Raw genomic sequence first — 18,168 nt, 5'->3', positions numbered from 1 at the left:
TCCCAAAGGCGCATGGCATCGCCCCCAAGCGTCAAACTCTCTTCTACTCCCTCTTCGACCGCAGGATCCAGATGCAATCGTGCCCCAAATCACCCAGTCGGAGTCTGCTTTCTTTAGGCTTCCTGCCGAACTCCGCGACGCCATCTATCGAGCCATGGCAAGCGATCATGTTGTCCATCTGAAAGCGCCGAAGAAATCACGTTTCGCTTCCCTTGATGGCGTCTTAGAGGCCTATGAGTGTAGATACGTAGGAGCTGATGGGATTGGCGGTGCGGATGTGATCATGTTGCCCCATTCCGAGGAGTGACCAGCTTTTTGGCAATGCTGATCGCTTGTAGGCAGACGTAAGTACAATATTTTCTCGTGCTCGGGTATGCTGCTTCGGCGAATGTTTGTGCGCAGTTGCTTCACACCGCTTGGGGTGCTTCAATGTAGTAATATTGGTCGGGTTCAGTGATCAACAGTTCGACTTGGTGGACGTCTTTCAGCCGCTCTCTGAGGTAGCCCGGCAATGTTGGGGCCTCTTCAGAGCATGCAGCTAACTCACGGCAGCTACTTCGAAGCAATATCCATTCTATATTCTACCGCCACCTTCTCCCCGGAACTGGACCTGTTGATGCCATCACTACCGCGTACTTACATGCCCAACGTCCTTCCAGAGGTTTTCAACGCCATCAAATCTTTGAAAGTTCTCCATCGCATCACCGAGGTGCCACCAGACCGCAACTGTACCTCCCACGACTGGACCTCCCGCGACTGGATCTCCCGCGATTGGCCTTCCGCATGGCGGACCATCGTATCCATGAAAGGCCTACAGCATCTGCAGGTCAATATCATGGTGGAACGTTATGAGGATTTTTGGAGAAGACAGGAAGTAAGGGAGGAATGGTTGATAAGGGAAGCGAAGATCATACGGGTGGCGGAGGCCCAGATGCTGAATATAAAATTGCAGAGCTTTGAGATCAGGGCACCGGCTATAGACATACGGGATTCGTATGGCTTAGAAGCTTCCGGAGCTGAACGTGCGACCGAAATCAAAATCGGAGGGGCCGTTTATCCGATTTGGAGAGTACCAGATTGAACAGGCATGCGTTGGGGGCTTCCAATCAGAAACGTTTTGTACAAATGGCATGAATTCCGTCCGAGGAATCGGGGAAGGAGTTTTGGTATCGGCATATGCCGTTACAGATACTTCTGGCTTGTAGGTAGATGTGAGTTTGCCGATATCGCGCCCGTCGTTTTACTCATGATACCCAAACCCAAGGAATTTTGTGTGGCAATCAGCTAATTTGTCAACGCTATCAGGAGAATGTCCTACTTCTGTACTTCACCAACATCGTTTGCATGAGAATAGAAGCGTTCGAAGTCAACGCTTCACCCATAAAAGTCTGCCTAGCCGAGATTCTACAACCGTACGCTTTCAATACTATCAGATCACGACAGCTAGTGCGATATATTACTCTAGATGTGCCCTCAGCTATACCCCATGGTTTGGATACGCCTCCAGCTGCACCCGATGGTACACGAAATTAGACTGAGAATAATCGCACATGGGGCTTTGTATGGAAGGCAATCGCCTCGATGACCAGCCTGCAGCATGTGTGCGTAGACATCACATCGAATCACCGCGAAGATTTAGCCGGCGAGCAACTGAAACGTGGATAGCTCGAGAACGAAGCCGTGGTCGTGCAATTAATGGAGGAGCAGGACGAGAGAATGAATCGCAAGACGTTCGAGATATTAATACCGTGTCGCGAAAGTCTCCCAGAGATAAGAATTGCAGAACGCGTCTGGTTGGTTGGGAACCCGCCTATTCCCTAGAGATCAACCGCAATATGCACCATAATTTTGACTTTTCATACTGCAGCCAGTGTTCTGTCGAATAGCACCTGTACACTAATGTCTTGATGTCTTCCATTCAAGAATCGAAATATAATACGTTACATATTATCCTACTATGTACACTATTGAACGTCAGGGGTCCCCGTGCCCCCAGCTCAATTCACGACAGTGGTCGGTATCCGTCGTAATATATCTCCCAAAATCACGCTTGATTTTCCAGTCTCACCATGAAGATGGACCTGGAACAGGACACCTAGCCAAGATGAGCACTAGGAACGTTGCTAGCGTGCTCCGGGCTCGAAACCGCTTCTCCGCCTGATCAACCACACCCTCGCTTCGCTTGAAGGACGGCGTATCTGGCACACCTAGTCCTTTCATCATCATCTTCAATTGACTCATGTTATACGGCGGATACCGCCCACTCATGAGGCGATCCATCCACGTCGGTAACGCCACCACGATGCGCAGGTGGCTGAAAGCGTTCACGCGGTAGACGTCGTGGTAGGCGCCGTGGCCGCTTTCGCCGACGCCGCCAATTAGAGCGTTGGCGAGGGAGACGTGTATCATGGCATCGTTGATGCTGGCGCCGCCGGAAAGCGTGATGTTGAGAATGTGTTTCGATACGGACGAGAAATTAGTGGAGGCGTAGAAGGCAAGAGGGGGCGGTTTGGTATAGATGTGGGCGACGGCATCGGGTACCGAAGCAGTGATGATCAGGAGAACGGGAGCGAAGAGTTCGGTTGAGAGGAGAGGATCTAAAGGCCGTCAGTACGAGGGGACTATCTAATTTTGGAGTCCGACAATATGACCACGTACCTCAGGCAGTCGCAGGGAAGTTTACAAGTATGAGAAGACATAGAAGAGCTAGCTTACCTTTGATAGCCAAATCTGCAACTACCGTTGGCTCAAGGAACCTCGTTGCTCTGATTCTCTTCCCGCCATACACCATTTTCACCTTTGCATTCTCCAGCAAGCTTACGACCCTATCGTAGTGCCTCTCGCTTACAATCCGATACATGTCCTCCCACTCCTCTCCGCCATCATTGAACCGATCAAACAAATACCACAAAAACATGGATTTCCGCTCAATAATGGATTGGACAAATCCGGAAACCCGAGCGAGTTCGCCACCACAATGCATTGCGCAAGCTACCACGCAAGATGGCACAACGTCCCCTGATCATTGCCAGAGCGGCGTAATCTGCCCCATTGCTGTGTCCGGTGGGTCGGTGGGTCGGTGGGTTGATATGCACATTACCGGTCGGTCCAATATCGAAGCATGTAGTCGCATCAAAAAGCTCCACCGTCCCTGTTGCCGGCTAAATATCGATTCTGTTCTCTGGTTTAGGCTCAAAACATCAGTTCTATCTGCAGATTGGTATACCAACCCTCTTCGACCTACCTGCGATCTATTCAAAATTTTGACTAGACTTTCTTCGCTTCGCTGCAGCTGATCCAAGATCACAGTCATCCTCGCCTCGCTCGGCCAAATGAGTACAAAGATGTACAGAACGTGGGATCAAAAGTTGTACTAGTGATTGATGGAACTCAGAGAGATGGCAGAACAAATTGCATCGCCATTTACGTAGTGACAATTCTGAAGTAGTCGGTTCGATACGTGGCTAGTAGCTATCAGAACTATCCTTCTTAACTATTGGCAAAATCTGGATGACATCACATCACTCTACCGGGACGACGTCAAGCCGCTAATGACAAGCGATCGGATACATCTGAATGAACCCATGACGAGTCTACGTGACGCCGCTGAAGTAAAACCTTGTTTACTTTCACACATTTGACCGTTTGTCGGAACGATACGGCTTTATCGATTGTGTCCCAATTTCTCATTCAGATTTGTCGCTCAAAAATCTATGACATGAGATTATGTGCTCCTTCTCGCCGCTGATCGTCTTTTCAGTGAATTTCCTCATGTTCGCCATACCACTCTTAAGTTTGTCAAGATCTAGCATATTCATCCTCGCCGATCCAAGTGTATTCTGTAAAATGCAGAAGGGCATGTTCCCTCGACACGGTGTGAATGGGTCCATCCCCAGTGAATTTCACTGAGGAAGAACATGATTTTGATATCCAGTAACCGTCTCTTTCTCCAGCTTTTAGAGCTCTCCTCATAATCCATCTGTGATGCCAATCTTCATAGCCATCGATGCTGAGTAGTCGTTTAGCTAGTTTAGCTCGCTTCTTGCCAGTCGAGTTAATCTTAAAGTCTGACCAAGACTTCAAGGTCACGAAGAACGTGGAAGTGATATGGTGTATCATCTCTTTTAATGCGTTTGCTGATCTCAAGTCAGGTGCCAGAATATCGACGAGATAGTTTGCGTCGTAACAGAGTTTTGCGGCGAAGGCATGTGGGTAGGGGGTCCAGAACATTGACAACTGGTCTCCATGTCCGACAAATTGAGCAATCCGGCTTAGCTTGGCAGTATACGGGAACATTCTCAGCATGAGGAGGAGTGCGACCGGTGGTGAGATTCCGAGCACGCGACAGGGTTCAATATTTGCTAGCGTGAGTGCGCTCATGGAGCGACGGTCCGCAGCTTCGAAGTACGGCCAAGCTAGGAAGAGCAACCGGTGAATATCAACAGGCATAAAAAAAGTTGATAGTCGAGATTGAAGTTTATGTAACCGCAGCTAGGCCTGGTGATTTTGAATGTCATGCCGAAGTATGTTCTTGTGGTGTGCCCGGCTGCTGTAAGTGAGGAGTAGGCACACATAGAAGAAGTCTTTGAGCGCTTCGACTGCATCCGTGGCGGTTCCGGGGGATAGCTGGACGTCACAATTGGTTGCTTGCTTGGATGGCCATACTCTGTTGAAGAGTGAGATGGGCGGTGAGTTTGGTAGCGAAACGTGCCCACTTTCACCTTTCCGGGCTCTTTGAGAACCTCCTCAATCCATTCAGGATCGTCAAGGTCTTCGACTGGGGGCACATCGAGGTGTTCTAAGAGTCTTGTGTATTCACAAGGAATCTTCGCCGGTGGGCGTTGCTGAAGGGTACTTACAAGGTTTTGCAAAGCCGCCACGTTGCTTTCCAGCTCTTGTATCCGGTCTGGGGCGTCGTAAGGGGGTGGTTGCTGCGTCCCGATATGATTCGGTGATTGAGGTTCTGCCATTTGGGAAGAATTGAGTATGTGAAGGTCTTAGGTGAATTATCGGCGCTTTCTGTAGCAGTAATGGGAAGACCAGTAGTGTCAAGACTCGTTTCGGTGGCGCTGCAGTCAGGATATGACGCTAGCGTACCATGGTAAGGGCAATCAAATCGGGAGGGTGTACCACGAGTCTTTCTCCCAGCGAACCATGGAAGTAGAAATCTTGAGGAAGCACCCACCACAAATCGACCTTCAATTTTCATTCCCCCTCGCAAGTTTCCGCTCACGAGCTCCAGTCCGCCAACATCTCATAACCTCGAGACTACTCCGACCAAGATGAAGCACGCTTTCGCCGGTAGCGATATGCCAAAGAAATATAAGTGCGTATCACCCTTTATATCAACCCAGCAACGAGATGGATTTTGACAGACTATGCAGGCGGCGATCCGGAACCGCTGGCGCCTACGATGCCTCGCAAGACACCTTTCAGCATTACATTAACGATCCGTTCGAACACGTTTTCAACGTCTTTGGCACCACTTCCTTCAAGGATGGGGCCCATGGAGCAAGCCGTCGCGCAAAGTCTGGGATGCACATCTACGCACCTCCGCACTTGTCCTCAAATACGCACTTTTACACACATATGCATCACCACTTTTACGCACCTTTGGACTCCGACAAGAACGTTCCAAACGATGATTATACGAGCATCCCCACAGACGCAAGGAATCATAACAGCCGCGGGGATCCTTCCCACAACCGACAAAAAATCGTCAAGGCTGATCGCGAGTCGTTGGACATGGAACGCACAAAGCTGGAAGCTGAGCGGGACGCTCTCAGTCTCGCACAAAAGGCCTTGGAACTTGAGCGAACCCTTTTCGATGCCAAGCGAGAGGCTTTTGAGATTGGACGGGATACATTAGAGGCTATGTGTGTCGATATATCACAACACATTGCCGCTGAAGGGGAGGGAGATTGCCTCTGGATGAACTGTGTTATCCTTTTCTTGGTTTTGATTGTTATTTTCCTTGCCTTTATTCTTACAATCCTTGCGCAAAGATAGCGCCATAAGGGTTGTTGAGAAGGTGTAAGGCTATCATTACGCTATCCCACCTAGGACAATTCAACGATAATGTGGCACATCTCTATCGCAAAATCGAAAGACTTTCGGGTGACGATACGCCTAAACTCTAACTAGGGTTCGTCGAAGAGAACTTTGGTTCATAGCTTCTAAGATTACAAATAGTGTCAGCGTTGCATGGGAGTGATGATGAAAGTAAAGTACACGATTCCAGCGAAGGGCACTTCCAGCTTGCCCTCTAAGCTTACAACGTTCCCTACATCCCCATAATAACTCAAGCCCTCGCCAAGAGTCCTGTGAGAGTGTTTTCTTGCGCATGTCGCGGTTGCCCGGACAAACTTCCAAAGATCTGATCGAAACCTACGCTCATAGTTGGAGGGGACCCTAGACCCGCCTGTGATCGTAGAGGGCGTAATGAATGTGGACAAAAGATTTCACTTACGTGGTTGGGGAGACGGTTGCAGATGGAGACGTGCAAATGACGGAACCTAATCAGCAAGGAGGAATTAGCGAAATTGAGATGTATGAAGATCAGTCGGACGTCAGGGACCGAAGTTTGCGAGTCGGGGCACTTGATGCGCTTGGGACCAAGTTGGAAAACTTTTCGTTTTACACCAGGAAGTCAGAGGATGTAAGTTTCCCTGGACACTACAGAAGTAACGAGACTGAGAATGTAGAGGAGCTTTGTCTTAAGGTTAAGCCCACGAAGATGGAGGACAGCTGAAAGAACTAATTAGAGAAGGCGCCCCGTGGTTGATGGAATGTTTGTGGAGACGATAGGTTTTTGGGGTTTTAGTCAGATTTTAGGAGGAATCACCAAATCAGGTAAGACGTTTCAATCTAGGTTTCCTTGGATGAGCTTGTTTGGAGGCTGGTCATGCGTGCGCACCTGTCAACCGTGGATAAGACCTACCAATAAGGAGTTCGTAACATTTGCAACTTGCAAACAACTACAAGGATCTAAATGGGCTGCCAGCTGCCTGTCTATAAAGAAGCAGGTATTCGAATAGTGCCAATCATAGATTTATCAATTCGGCCTCCGTCTGGTCTTCTCGTCATCGTCTAGCAAGACACCTTCACAAGTAACAGTGCAGTCATCGCCGTGATGTACAACGACGATATTGTGGCTAAAATGATCCAAGAGCAGATTTTAAGCAAGCATCGCGCTTATAATAACGAGAGCTAGAAACTGACGCGACTAGACAAAATCAACTAGAACGCCTACTTTAAACGATATACATTTGGTGTAATGTTCTGTCAAGACCCGATTACGCCTATGCAGTCCTGATATTTCGCGAAAACATTGATCCTCTTCCAACATTAAGAAAGCACGCAGACGTTTTTCAGCATTTTGGGGTTATATTGCACGGAAAGGCCTCTAGATTTGAAAGGACCAAAAAGCATCCCGAAGTTGAGCCTGATGGCGATTTTTCGAAAATGGGGATAGATGGTGAGACCAACGAGAGCAACCATCCGGAAGGAAAAGCGCCCGACTGTGACTGGAACGAAGTGGCAATTCGGGAAGATCAAGTCCGACTAAACGCTGTTTTCGACCTCAAAAAGGTAGTCGGAAACTGGTACGATCTCACCAAGGATGTCCTAGTTGATGAGATTTGGATCGATGATGATGATGATAATGATGTTGGAGAAGAGAATGCGACTGAGATGGTAGGTGACTTAGGACATCATTTTACGCGTCTGCGAGTTGTCGAACAGGATTTCAACTCTTGATGGGCCTTGATCGTGCAAGGAAGGCTGGCACTATCAGTACTTGTGCAAAAGAGAGCGGGAGAGATGTAATCACAAGGGTGCTATCTATGTTTAAGCCTAGGTAACTCTCTTGCCAACAGTACAGACTCGCTTCAAGCCTAATTTTCTTTGTCTAGTTTGACTTGATTTGAGAATGAACATCGATGATCCTTGCTCCTTCTACTCAGCCACTTTCTCGGCGAGTCTGCGTACACCAGGGTGTAATTGCGTGAGGATGTTCGACGGGCTTATGAAAAACTGAACTCGACCAGTTGGGTCCACTCAGAACCTCACGACGGCCACGCATAAAGCGTCAAGAATTTGTTAACAAGCTCGTAGTCCTTTTCTGTTTCAGGGTGAAATTAGTGTCAGACTGGGTAGAGGGCATTCACGACGTTAGGGTGGATGTTATGAGCTAGGGTGTAAATCGTATTCATACAAAAACACCAATTTTTGATAGTCGACTCACTTGTGCACTGTATTGTCACCCTTCACTCACCGTACATTGGCTAACAGAGAGCGAATGTTATGCATATTCTAGGGGTTTTTTTTTTTTTTTTTTTTTTTTGCTATCTAGGTGCTGTTACTATGCTCGCTCAAATCTTTCAGCTGATGCGTCGTGCTCGAGAGCGTTTAAATCAGACACTTGCACTAAATGGCTACTAGGCGATCCACATCTTGTACGTCAGTAGTGGCTTTGAAATTTCGCGTTCTGGGAGATAAATAGAATGAGGATGGTTCCCCTGCATCGCGACTTATAGCTGGTGGACGTGACCCCCAATACGATCTGTTGTGAGAGTGCGTCTGCCGAACAGATGCTGCTGTATGAGGTACATAAGGACACTCAATTGAAAAAGGTTGAATGTTAAAATTCACAGGGCTCAAACCAGGCCTATCATGTCCGCACTCATTTTCCACATTAATGCCACTGCATGCGGTCTCCCAACACCGCGTTTAAATTTCGGATGGGATGTCAATTTTTCCAGCCCGTAAATCAGGAGTAACAGCTTCACAGCTGTTTGCAGCAATGATACGCCTGACCGAAGGAAGTCCTCCAACACTTTTCATTGAATCGCGATACGAGGTGTGTTTCCAAACCTTCTCAATAAGGACCAGCAATTTTTGGCTTCCCCGGGAACACATTCTGTTCAGCCAAAAGTCCTCCAACCCCCGCTGATAAATTTCTATTCGTAGGAGACACTTCAATTCCAACACGCTTCAGATCCGTCCTAGTTCTCACCTTTAAATCGGGTCCAAGAGGGCCATTACCGGGCCCATCGCATTTCCGTGCAATCCACCCCTAGCATATATAAATTTCGCCGATTTATTAGACCATCTCCAAAGCCCGTTAAATATGCTCTACCTTCATCGACTCTAAATTTCCAGGAACCCCATCACATAGTCCCCGCTACCGCCACCCGCAGCACGCTCGGGACTACAAGGAGTGATAGTCCACAAGTGCGCCTCTGAAAAACCGTGGAATTTTGCAGACTTGAAATGTAAACTCCGCTCTAAAGCTGGTTCATTGGTTCTGCACACCGTTCTGGCGCTGTTTGGGGTCCTTCAATTCACTTTCAGAGCTCTGTCCGGAATGGAAAGCGCCGATTTTGAGCAACCTAGAAACTATCTAGGCCACCTCAGACGGTGCTTCCATGGACTGTCACCTTTCGTGACACGGAGCATGTTCGACCATCGCACCGCAATCCAGCCAATCACAGCCCGTTCTCACCACCTCACGTGTCAACGCGAAAACGCAAAACCGAGATCCACGCGCCTCCCGCCATCAAACCCCAACACTATCGATCCCCATCCGCCTTGAATCACAGCATCAAACCTGCCCCCTTGCCAGCTACCACAATGACCGAAGCCACCCCCCGCATCCTGGCGCCCTACCTCTCGCAATTCCAGGGCCAAACGGTCCGCATCCTAGGAAAGGTGGTGCAGCTAGCGGGCGAGACCGCGTTCATCGATGCTGGCGGGAAGGTGACGCTGGACTTGAAGACGAATAGGGTAAGCTACCTCCCCGCATTCATCCTTTTCAGCCTCCGCGATTGAAGGACGCGATGACTGCTGCTGGGATGGCGTAGATAGAAGTTGGTGGAGGATGCGAGGGTAACGAGAGCACAGGACTGCCATCTCGCCGTCGGCAACGCGGTCGAGATTATTGGAAAGGTGGACTCGAATCTGGAGGTGAAGGTGTTTACGAGTACGGATATGGGGCAGGGAATTGGTATGTTTTCCCCGCATTGCTTTCGGGTTTAGATCAGTGTGAGTGGCACTGACAACCGTTCCGCAGACTTCGATGCTGCGAATGCGGTCGTTGATGCGACGCATAAGTACAAGGAGATTTTCTACGAGTAGGCCGGCGCGTCGGGGTCGGGTCACATGCCGCGACGAATTGGCAACATTGACTAGGCGTTGAGGCAAGTCCGGCGGTGGCGATGTTGATTCAAAGCGGACTAAAATGAACCGTTCACGGGTTGATATGACAATGCAAAAGAACATGACTTCATATTAGTAGTAAAAGCGTGAAGTTGTATCTACGGTATCGTGCTATCTGCCTGCCCAAACCCATCAACACCGTCCCCAGCCGGAATCCAAGCCCATCTCAAGAGCCCATCTCAAGTGTACACCGAAACTCAAACGCCCCAAAGAACTAACGCCTCTACCGCGCGCCCGAAATCGTAACGCGTGATCCCTCGCTATTCTTCCTATTAAAGTCTACTTCGTACCACCTCGAGCCTGAATTTCACGTCCCGCAGCGCCTTCGACTGCGGTTTCCACTCTTCGAACATATCTAGTAGCTCCTGTACCTCGTCTCCCAACTCGCGCTTCACAAACTCTTCCTCTAACAAACCCCGCATAGCCCAGGGTAAAAAGTATGGGTTCTGTTCTTTCCCCGCTGGGGACTCATAGTCCTTGAACTTCAGCGCCAGTGGATCCTCCTTCTCCCTACCCAGCCGTCCGAGGGGCTCAAACTTGCTCTTTTGCGAGGCAGTAGGGGTAGAAGGAGTGGCTAGGGGCAGCCCGGCCGACGTCGCAGGGCGTTGGGAAGAGGAGGGGTGATGGGGTAGAGATGTGGTCTCTAGAGCGTGCGAGACGGCAAGAGAATATACACGCGGATCCTCGTAAATGCGGGAGTGTCCTTCGCCGGAGTAGAGGGAGCCGGCTAGTGCGGGCGATAGCTCACGGATGAGACCCTGGTCGGGCAAGCCGAGATTGCGGAGCTTCATTGCGAAGCCGACAAGGTGGGTTAGGAAGTCTGGCGCGTGGATGCGACCGTCGACGAAAACGGCACGGTAGATGTAGGGATGTGAGAGAGGAGTGAAAGTCGATGACTGTAGAGCGTTAGTGGTCTAGGACGGAATAGGAATGGAGGGAGCATACCTCAAGCGATACAAGTTGGTCATCGATGCTGCCAACGTAGACAATTCGCACACCTGCTCTAAGCACCTCATCTAGTGCACCAAGATACATCTGACTAACCACGCTCTGCGGCCTCGAAAACTCGAACAACTCGGCTGCTGTACCCCCGAGATACCGTGTTCTATATTCGCCAAACGGACCTAGATTCACACCAGCCATGGCACAGATCCCGACTCTTGCCGCGTTAATGCATCCAAAATGGATTAGTTTGGCAACCAGCATAATGGCAACAGGCACGCCCTGGGAATGGCATGCGACGAGAATGAAATCTGCTTTCCGTATCTGCTCAGTCCAGTTCAGTAGGAGATTCCAGAGCGTGGTTACCCGATCGGCAATGAAACCTTCGCCTTCCAACGCCACTTTCTCAATCTCGCATTCGTATCCGCGCTGCTGTGTCCATTCTGCGATGGCGGCGGCCGCGGCGTTGGCGAAGCGGATCGAGGTCCCAGTAGGTTGACCGAGAACCTTTTGGAGGAGGGGAGCAGGGAAGTAGCCGTGAACACCGATGGCGATGGCGCGCTTGATGCGGGGAGGTGAGGGTGCGATATGTAGATGAGGTGTAGCAGATTCGTTTCCAAGGAAGTATTCGCGGATTTGTTGCCAGTAGGTGGGCTGGCGGAGAAGCCCATAAGTTTGGCTGAAAGCAGGAAGGAGTAAATTGGGAGGCTCCTGTTTTGCTTTCAAGGCTTGCTTTGGTGCAGATTGCGGTGCGGCTGCTGCTAAGACCCTAGAGGGGCTGTGAGAGGGTGTGGTCTTGGAGGGAGTCGAGGCGGAGGATGCGGATGTTTTGGTGTCTTTGGACAGGTCTTTTCCTCTCGGACGACCTCGAAGGGTCTTTGGAGTTTCCTTCTGCTGTGGCGTTTCCTGCTCGTTGAACTGAGCTGCTTCGGGACGGGATTGAGAGGGTGTATCTGCGACGGCCAATTCTCCGACTTGTTTGTGTGTGGACTTCGTATCCTCTTCACGGCCTTTTGGCTCGGCACGGGACCAAAATGCCCACCCAGCCGACTTTGGTGGTGTTGCTTTGGCTGCGGGGGTAGAATCTTGAGGCTCCGACATCTGAATATCCTTGTCTGGAGTAGCTTCAGATGGTGCCTCTTCAGTCGCCGTCGTCTTCGGCGGTGCTGGTGCCGCTTCTTGAGGGTTATTGGTCTGAGCATTCTGTGTACTGCTCCAAAATGTAAACCACGATCTGCTCTGTGTGCCTTTGTCGGTGCCGGTAGCCGTCGTCGCTTCGGCTTTATCGTCGGCTGGCTTCACATCCCCGTTCAGATCGGGCTTGTCGTCAGGCTTCAGGTCCGCGGCCTGTTCATTGGCAGTGCCCTCCAGTATCTTGTTCTGATTGACGGCATCCTCAGACGGGGTGGCTCCCGGAAGTGGTGTTGTCTGTGCCTCGATCGTGTCTCCAGCCTTCAGTTTGTCTGTCGCCTTCCCATCCGCCGGGTATCCGTCTGGTCTCGACCACCAACTCCTCCAATCTGTGATGTTGACCGACTGTCTCTTCGCGTCGGGTTCCTCCTTCCTCTCCGCCGCATCGGCCTTGGGTGGCTCGGGTGGTAATGGGGGATCCGGCTCCGTGTCCTTTGGCGGTTCCTTATCCTCCTTTGCCGTCTCCACCCCACCCGTGTCCACGACGCCCGAGTCGACTCCGCCTGTCTTGTCTACTGAATGTGTTGAGTTGACGTTGAACTTGGTCATGGACGCGGTCGGCACCCCTTTGCTCGACTTCCTCTTGGAGAGCAGCTTCGCAGGCGTGTTTGGCAGTGACTTCTTGTCCGCATCAGCAGGCACCTCAGACGTCGTCCCCGCAGCAGAGGCAATACTCGCCCTCGCAATCTGGGCTACGGGAGGAGCCTTTGACCGCCAGCTCCCCGTGGCCCCATACCACTTGCGGCCCGAGGGCTTGCCTTGGGATTGCCTGCCCGAGGCGTTGGTGGTGGTGGTGTTCGACGCGGTGCTGCTGGCGGTAGTTGAACTTTGTATCGTCGGCGCTGTGGACGGGGTGATCTCTGGACTCCCGCTGGATTCCGGGGCTTCCTGCTGCTGCTCTGGCGCAGGCGGCGATTCGGGTTCAGCTCCAGCTTGCTCGGGGTCGGCAGCTGGGGCCTGGGGGTTCGGCTTGGACTTCTTGCGTGGGCTCATAGAGAGGGCGTGGAGGACGCGGTCGGGGAGGTCGAGGCGGCGCTGGGGAGTGAGCTCGAGCTTAGCATAGAGGGAACGCAGGTGGGCGCTGAGTAGGGATACCTTGGTGGTGGTGGTGGTGGTGGTGTTGGCCTCCATGAACACCAGACAACAGCGTCATTCGCGCTTTGGCCAGAGTGAGGCTTTGGTCCTGCGCAGTAAACTGGCCAGGTTAGACACGCTAAGTGGGCAGTTTAGCCAAGAATAATTCGCCGACTGACCGTTCACTCTTCAGAACTCCTCAGAACTCTTCAGAACCTTGGCAGTATGCGCATCTTAGCAGTCTGATTCTAGAGACTGCGAATAGCTCAATAAATTCTGAGGTAGCCTAGAAAGCTGGTTGGACTGCTATAATGCTCTCTCTAGAGGTCCAATAATGTGCCACAGGACTTGTCAGGCACGTGAACGCCTTCAAATGGGGGAGTTTGGAATAGAACTCTAGACGCATTCGGGGACTAGTATGCTCATTGGAGCTTAGTAAACTGGTAAGAGCCATGAAGGACTCCTCAATGTGACACGATGAATACACAGTAGCTCGAATGTGATTCCTGCCCCTTATGCAGCTGGTTGTGCATGTGCATGCCAAGCTCTGTGCAGCTTCTCTGCCACCGCCTTCGAATTTCTTGCGTCCTCGAACTTTTCAAAAGTCCCCCTCATCAACACCACCACGTTTATTCGCAGCCATGGCGATCCAGAAGAAGGTGCGTTTTCCCTCTGGACGCATTATACTTCGCTGACCCTCCACAGCACGGCAAAGGCCGTCTCGACAAATGGTACAAGCTCGCAAAAGAAAAGGGCTACCGTGCTCGTGCCGCCTTCAAGCTCATCCAGCTCAACAAGCGATTCAATTTTCTCGAGAAGAGCAAGGTCTTGATAGATCTTTGCGCCGCGCCAGGAGTACGTTTTCTGCCTACTCCACATTGCGCAATTCTAACCTCCGCAGTCATGGTGTCAAGTCGCCGCAGAAGTCATGCCTGTGAACTCCCTCATCGTCGGCGTCGATCTCGCCCCAATCAAGTCCATTCCTCGCTGCATTACCTTCCAATCCGATATTACGACCGATAAATGTCGCGCGACGCTCCGCCAACATCTGAAGACCTGGAAGGCGGATACTGTGTTGCACGATGGTGCGCCCAACGTTGGTACCGCATGGGTGCAGGACTCCTTTAACCAGGCCGAGCTCGTGCTGCAGTCTCTGCGACTAGCGACAGACTTCTTGGTGGAGGGCGGCACATTTGTCACCAAGATTTTCAGGTCGAAAGATTACAATTCGCTGCTCTGGGTTTTCAATCAGCTTTTCACAAAAGTCGAAGCCACCAAACCTCCCTCCTCGCGATCCGTTTCCGCCGAAATCTTCGTCGTATGCCGTGGCTACAAAGCACCAAAATACCTCGATCCCAAGTTCCTCGACCCCCGCTCCGTTTTCGCCGAACTTGCTGCTCCCGCTCCGAATAACGAGGCCAAGGTTTTCAAGCCTGAGATCAAGAAGAGGAAGAGAGAGGGTTATGAGGAGGATGACTGGACACAGTTCAAGGAGGTCCCTGTATCCGATTTCATCCAGACGACAGATCCGATCGCCATGCTCGGAGGTCTCAATAAGCTCAGCTTCGACCAGAAGCCCAATGGAGATATCGCACTAGCTACCATAGACAAACTACCCGAAACCACAAAGGAGATTCGCGAATGCTGTGCCGATTTGAAAGTTCTGGGACGAGCTGACTTCAAGAGGCTGCTGAAGTGGCGGCTGAAGGTACGGGAGATATTCGGATTTCCTTCCAAAAAGTCCGAAAAGGAGAAAGCAGAGAAAGAGAAAGCTGCAGCTGAGGATGAAGAAGTCGCCCAGGTCGAGTCCATGGACGAAGGGTTGAAGATTCAAGCAGAGATGGAGAGACTCAAAGAACGCGACTCCAAGGTCAAGCGCAAAGAACGGCGGCGCGAAAATGAGCGCAAGCAGAAAGAATTATTTCGCCTGCAGATGCACATGACCACACCTATGGAGATAGGTATGGAGCAACATGGGCCTAACGGAGATGACTCCATGTTCATGCTGAAGACTGTGGACAAGGCTGGTGGACTTGGTCAGATTGCCAAGGGTAGGATGACGAAGGTCGTGGAAGAGGAGAAGCCGCAGGAAGAAAGCGAGGAAGAGTCAACCGATGACGAAGAGGATCGGTTAGAGCGTGAACTTGATGGAATGTACAATGAGTATCAAGAGCGAAAAGCTTCATCCGATGCAAAGTACCGCGCGAAGAAAGCGAGGAAGCAGCACGAAGATGCCGAGTGGCATGGCTTCTCGGATAAAGACGAGGGAAGTGATGGTGATGAAGATATGATTGAAGAAGAAGCGAGTGATTCCAGCGATAGCGATGAGGAGGAAGTGCGGAAATCTTTGGTCACCGATCTGAATCCAGAAAACCAGCCAGGAACTCTCACGATACGCGCAGAACGATTCTTCGACCAGGACATCTTCAAAGGTATCGATGGCTTGGACGACCTCGAAGAGAATGAGGACGAAGATAGTGGGATTGATATCGAGGCCGATGCAGAGGATATTCCCGTCCGGTCCTCGAAGCCTCTACCCTCCGAGAAAGTCACAAAACCCAAACTCGGGAAGAAGAACGCGAATGCTACGCCCCTGGGCGAAGTCACTTCAGAATCGAACGGAATCGCCAAAGAATTCGATGCCGACTCGGAAGACGAATGGTCCGACGAAGAAACTAAAGGCGGCTTCGAATCTGTCAAACGAACGGACTCTACCTGGGATGAAGACGCCGTCCCCATGAAGAACGGCCGCCCAGATATCGACATTATCACCGCCGAAGCCATGACCCTGGCGCAAGATCTCGCTTCCGGAAGGAAAACTAAGTACGACTTACTTGATGATGGGTTCAACAAGTATGCCCTCCGCGATACCGACGGCCTCCCGGATTGGTTTCTCGACGACGAGGGAAAGCACTCGAAGCCGCATCGACCCATCACGGCCGCCGGTGCCGCTGCTATCAAAGAAAAGACGCGAGCTCTGAATGCGCGGCCCATCAAGAAAGTCCGTGAAGCGAAAGATCGGAAGCGCTTTAAGGCTGCGCAACGGCTCGAAAAGCTGAAGAAGAAAAGCGCATTGCTCGCGGATGAGGAGGGTATGACGGAGAAAGAGAAGGCGCAGGGCATCGCGCGCTTGATGAGCAGAGCCGCCAAGAAGAAGCCGAAGCAAAAGGTGGCCGTTGTAGTTGCTAAAGGTGGGAATAGAGGTCTGAAGGGCAGGCCGAAGGGTACCAAGGGCAAGTATAAGATGGTTGATGCCAGGATGAAGAAGGATGCTAGGGCCGAAAAGCGATTGAAGGATAAGACGAAGAAGAGGTGATGAGATTGTTCCGAGCGCATCCGATAGATGCTCTTGGAATGTAGTTAGCTTTCATGAGATTTTAATGGGTCTTCACACTTGTCTGGCACCGTCAGGCGTTCTTCAACGCATTTTCAAAACATAAGCAAAGCGCAAGAACATTATTTTGACCAACAGGATAGAGCGTTGGTCTACTTCAGACGCCTCTGTACTATACTGCTTCAAACTCAGATGCCCATGCCTCCAACTTTCCCCGTCAGCCCCGTCCGCTCATTCGGATTTCTCCTCCTGTTCGCTGGCTCATTCGTACCGCCTCCGCTTCCGTCCATTTGATCACGCTGGGGCTGCTCAGCAGGCCCGGGATGCAACACCCCCCACGCCTGCTCTTCCATCATGTCCAATAACCTGGATAGCGCCTCATCTCTTGATTTTCCGTACGTAGGGCCACAAATGACTTCTCTGTTGCTCTCTTGCGCATTATCTTGACGACAAACAACTGCGGCGGAGTATTTTCGATCGTTTTTGTCGTCTGCGGTGGGATTGCGCGCGGCCATGATTGTCCCGGGTTTATATTTTGGGCTGATGTAGCTTCCCATGCCTAGTCTATCAGAAGTGTCTAGACGAGAAAAGGGTTTCCAAGCCGTACCTTCAATGTGGACGCGTAAGGAAAGTGTCGAAAGCCGCGGCGGGTCATTTGCACTAGCATCATCCGTGGAAAAGGGTTCTTTCAATCCTCTCGTCAAGGGCGCTTGAGGCACTGGTGCTCTTTGGGTAGTTGCTCATGATGGATAAGATGTCGGATGGATTACGTCGCTGATCTGATGGAGAAAACTGCCAAGAGGAACGGTTCTATAACTCAGACCAAAACAACGAAATAGTCGGTGCAGATTCCAGAACCGGTCTCACACTCGCCAAACAGCTTTCCTCGACAAACAGTATGGTGGCCTCCAGCTGCTTTTTTGGACTGTTGTCCTGCTGAAGAGAAGGAAGCAGTACGCAAACCCTAACCGCATCTTCTTTCATCGTCTAAGAAGGTTTCTTCATGCTTCCGACAGCACGCAAACTGTCTCAATTTGCGTCTAGGATACTCACACGGAGAGGATGCAAGGATTGCCCAATGGGTAATCGCCGGGCAGGGTCCATGGTACTGTACTAGGGCATAAACTTGGGTACACCGTGTTTCATATCTCTTCCCGATTTGCAACGATGCGCTGAAGCACCACAAACAAGCGGCCAAGCAGGCCAACTGTAAGCCTAGGAAACTTCCTAATTCAAGTTTTAAAGAAATTCTCATCTTGTGGAAATTTCATGGTAAGGGGGTAAAGCACCTGAAATAGTGATGGGTGAGCGTATTCATGACATTAGAAACGCGCTGTTTCCCCAGGCATGCTTTCATCATTTACTTCAGCAAGTCATTAAAGTTAGTGCATAGGATAACCACAGCCATG

General features: G+C 50.9%; 8 protein-coding genes across 8 annotated transcripts; 4 read left to right on the top strand and 4 right to left on the bottom strand.

Annotated features, from left to right (window-relative positions):
• Positions 1-59: 59 nt before the first annotated feature.
• BDZ99DRAFT_457568 (uncharacterized protein) lies at positions 60-1,277 on the top strand. The gene is made up of 2 exons (XM_033718713.1): positions 60-344; positions 553-1,277. Exons 1-2 carry the CDS (start codon positions 322-324, stop codon positions 1,079-1,081), a joined length of 552 nt encoding a protein of 183 aa, XP_033584981.1. The 5' UTR covers positions 60-321; the 3' UTR covers positions 1,082-1,277.
• Positions 1,278-1,939: 662 nt separating this feature from the next.
• Positions 1,940-2,966, bottom strand: BDZ99DRAFT_457566 (ALDH-like protein). Its single transcript, XM_033718712.1, has 2 exons — positions 2,716-2,966; positions 1,940-2,597 (listed from the first exon to the last, which is right to left on the bottom strand). Exons 1-2 carry the CDS (start codon positions 2,789-2,791, stop codon positions 2,065-2,067), a joined length of 609 nt encoding a protein of 202 aa, XP_033584980.1. The 5' UTR covers positions 2,792-2,966; the 3' UTR covers positions 1,940-2,064.
• An 832-nt stretch (positions 2,967-3,798) lies between these two features.
• Positions 3,799-4,970, bottom strand: BDZ99DRAFT_493589 (uncharacterized protein; the record flags this gene model as incomplete). Its single annotated transcript, XM_033723247.1, has 2 exons — positions 3,799-4,491; positions 4,722-4,970. 2 exons carry the CDS (start codon positions 4,968-4,970, stop codon positions 3,799-3,801), a joined length of 942 nt encoding a protein of 313 aa, XP_033584979.1.
• A 391-nt stretch (positions 4,971-5,361) lies between these two features.
• On the top strand, positions 5,362-6,085 carry BDZ99DRAFT_531200 (uncharacterized protein; the record flags this gene model as incomplete). The annotated part of the gene is made up of 1 exon (XM_033726443.1): positions 5,362-6,085. One exon carries the CDS (start codon positions 5,362-5,364, stop codon positions 6,007-6,009), a length of 648 nt encoding a protein of 215 aa, XP_033584978.1. The 3' UTR covers positions 6,010-6,085.
• Positions 6,086-9,561: 3,476 nt separating this feature from the next.
• On the top strand, positions 9,562-10,349 carry BDZ99DRAFT_457565 (replication factor A protein 3). The gene is made up of 3 exons (XM_033718711.1): positions 9,562-9,786; positions 9,904-10,006; positions 10,073-10,349. Exons 1-3 carry the CDS (start codon positions 9,634-9,636, stop codon positions 10,135-10,137), a joined length of 321 nt encoding a protein of 106 aa, XP_033584977.1. The 5' UTR covers positions 9,562-9,633; the 3' UTR covers positions 10,138-10,349.
• BDZ99DRAFT_405780 (uncharacterized protein) lies at positions 10,280-13,448 on the bottom strand. Its single transcript, XM_033716435.1, has 2 exons — positions 11,164-13,448; positions 10,280-11,114 (listed from the first exon to the last, which is right to left on the bottom strand). Exons 1-2 carry the CDS (start codon positions 13,342-13,344, stop codon positions 10,491-10,493), a joined length of 2,805 nt encoding a protein of 934 aa, XP_033584976.1. The 5' UTR covers positions 13,345-13,448; the 3' UTR covers positions 10,280-10,490.
• A 603-nt stretch (positions 13,449-14,051) lies between these two features.
• BDZ99DRAFT_565540 (AdoMet-dependent rRNA methyltransferase spb-1) lies at positions 14,052-16,932 on the top strand. Its single transcript, XM_033727489.1, has 3 exons — positions 14,052-14,084; positions 14,131-14,280; positions 14,327-16,932. Exons 1-3 carry the CDS (start codon positions 14,067-14,069, stop codon positions 16,739-16,741), a joined length of 2,583 nt encoding a protein of 860 aa, XP_033584975.1. The 5' UTR covers positions 14,052-14,066; the 3' UTR covers positions 16,742-16,932.
• A 15-nt stretch (positions 16,933-16,947) lies between these two features.
• Positions 16,948-17,274, bottom strand: BDZ99DRAFT_514233 (uncharacterized protein; the record flags this gene model as incomplete). The annotated part of the gene is made up of 1 exon (XM_033724853.1): positions 16,948-17,274. One exon carries the CDS (start codon positions 17,272-17,274, stop codon positions 16,948-16,950), a length of 327 nt encoding a protein of 108 aa, XP_033584974.1.
• Positions 17,275-18,168: the final 894 nt, after the last annotated feature.

The sequence above is a fragment of the Mytilinidion resinicola genome (assembly GCF_010093595.1).
Source record: "Mytilinidion resinicola strain CBS 304.34 unplaced genomic scaffold BDZ99scaffold_1, whole genome shotgun sequence".
Classification (NCBI taxonomy): domain Eukaryota; kingdom Fungi; phylum Ascomycota; class Dothideomycetes; order Mytilinidiales; family Mytilinidiaceae; genus Mytilinidion; species Mytilinidion resinicola.
The sequence above is the reverse complement of the archived record's forward strand: the minus strand, read 5'-3'. Positions and strand labels throughout refer to the sequence as shown.

Bases quoted from the DNA above. Each gene is read 5' to 3' on its own strand.
- BDZ99DRAFT_457568 (XM_033718713.1), top strand. From the start codon at position 322: ATGCTGATCGCTTGTAGGCAGAC. The intron at 345-552 runs GTAAGTACAATA...AACTCACGGCAG, and splicing joins CTGATCGCTTGTAGGCAGAC to CTACTTCGAAGCAATATCCA.
- BDZ99DRAFT_457566 (XM_033718712.1), bottom strand. From the start codon at position 2,791: ATGGTGTATGGCGGGAAGAGAATCAGAGCAACGAGGTTCCTTGAGCCA. The intron at 2,598-2,715 runs GTAAGCTAGCTC...GACGGCCTTTAG, and splicing joins TGCAGATTTGGCTATCAAAG to ATCCTCTCCTCTCAACCGAA.
- BDZ99DRAFT_457565 (XM_033718711.1), top strand. From the start codon at position 9,634: ATGACCGAAGCCACCCCCCGCATCCTGGCGCCCTACCTCTCGCAATTC. The intron at 9,787-9,903 runs GTAAGCTACCTC...ACGAGAGCACAG, and splicing joins TGGACTTGAAGACGAATAGG to GACTGCCATCTCGCCGTCGG. The intron at 10,007-10,072 runs GTATGTTTTCCC...ACCGTTCCGCAG, and splicing joins GGATATGGGGCAGGGAATTG to ACTTCGATGCTGCGAATGCG.
- BDZ99DRAFT_405780 (XM_033716435.1), bottom strand. From the start codon at position 13,344: ATGAGCCCACGCAAGAAGTCCAAGCCGAACCCCCAGGCCCCAGCTGCC. The intron at 11,115-11,163 runs GTATGCTCCCTC...AACGCTCTACAG, and splicing joins ACCAACTTGTATCGCTTGAG to TCATCGACTTTCACTCCTCT.
- BDZ99DRAFT_565540 (XM_033727489.1), top strand. The intron at 14,281-14,326 runs GTACGTTTTCTG...TAACCTCCGCAG, and splicing joins ATCTTTGCGCCGCGCCAGGA to TCATGGTGTCAAGTCGCCGC.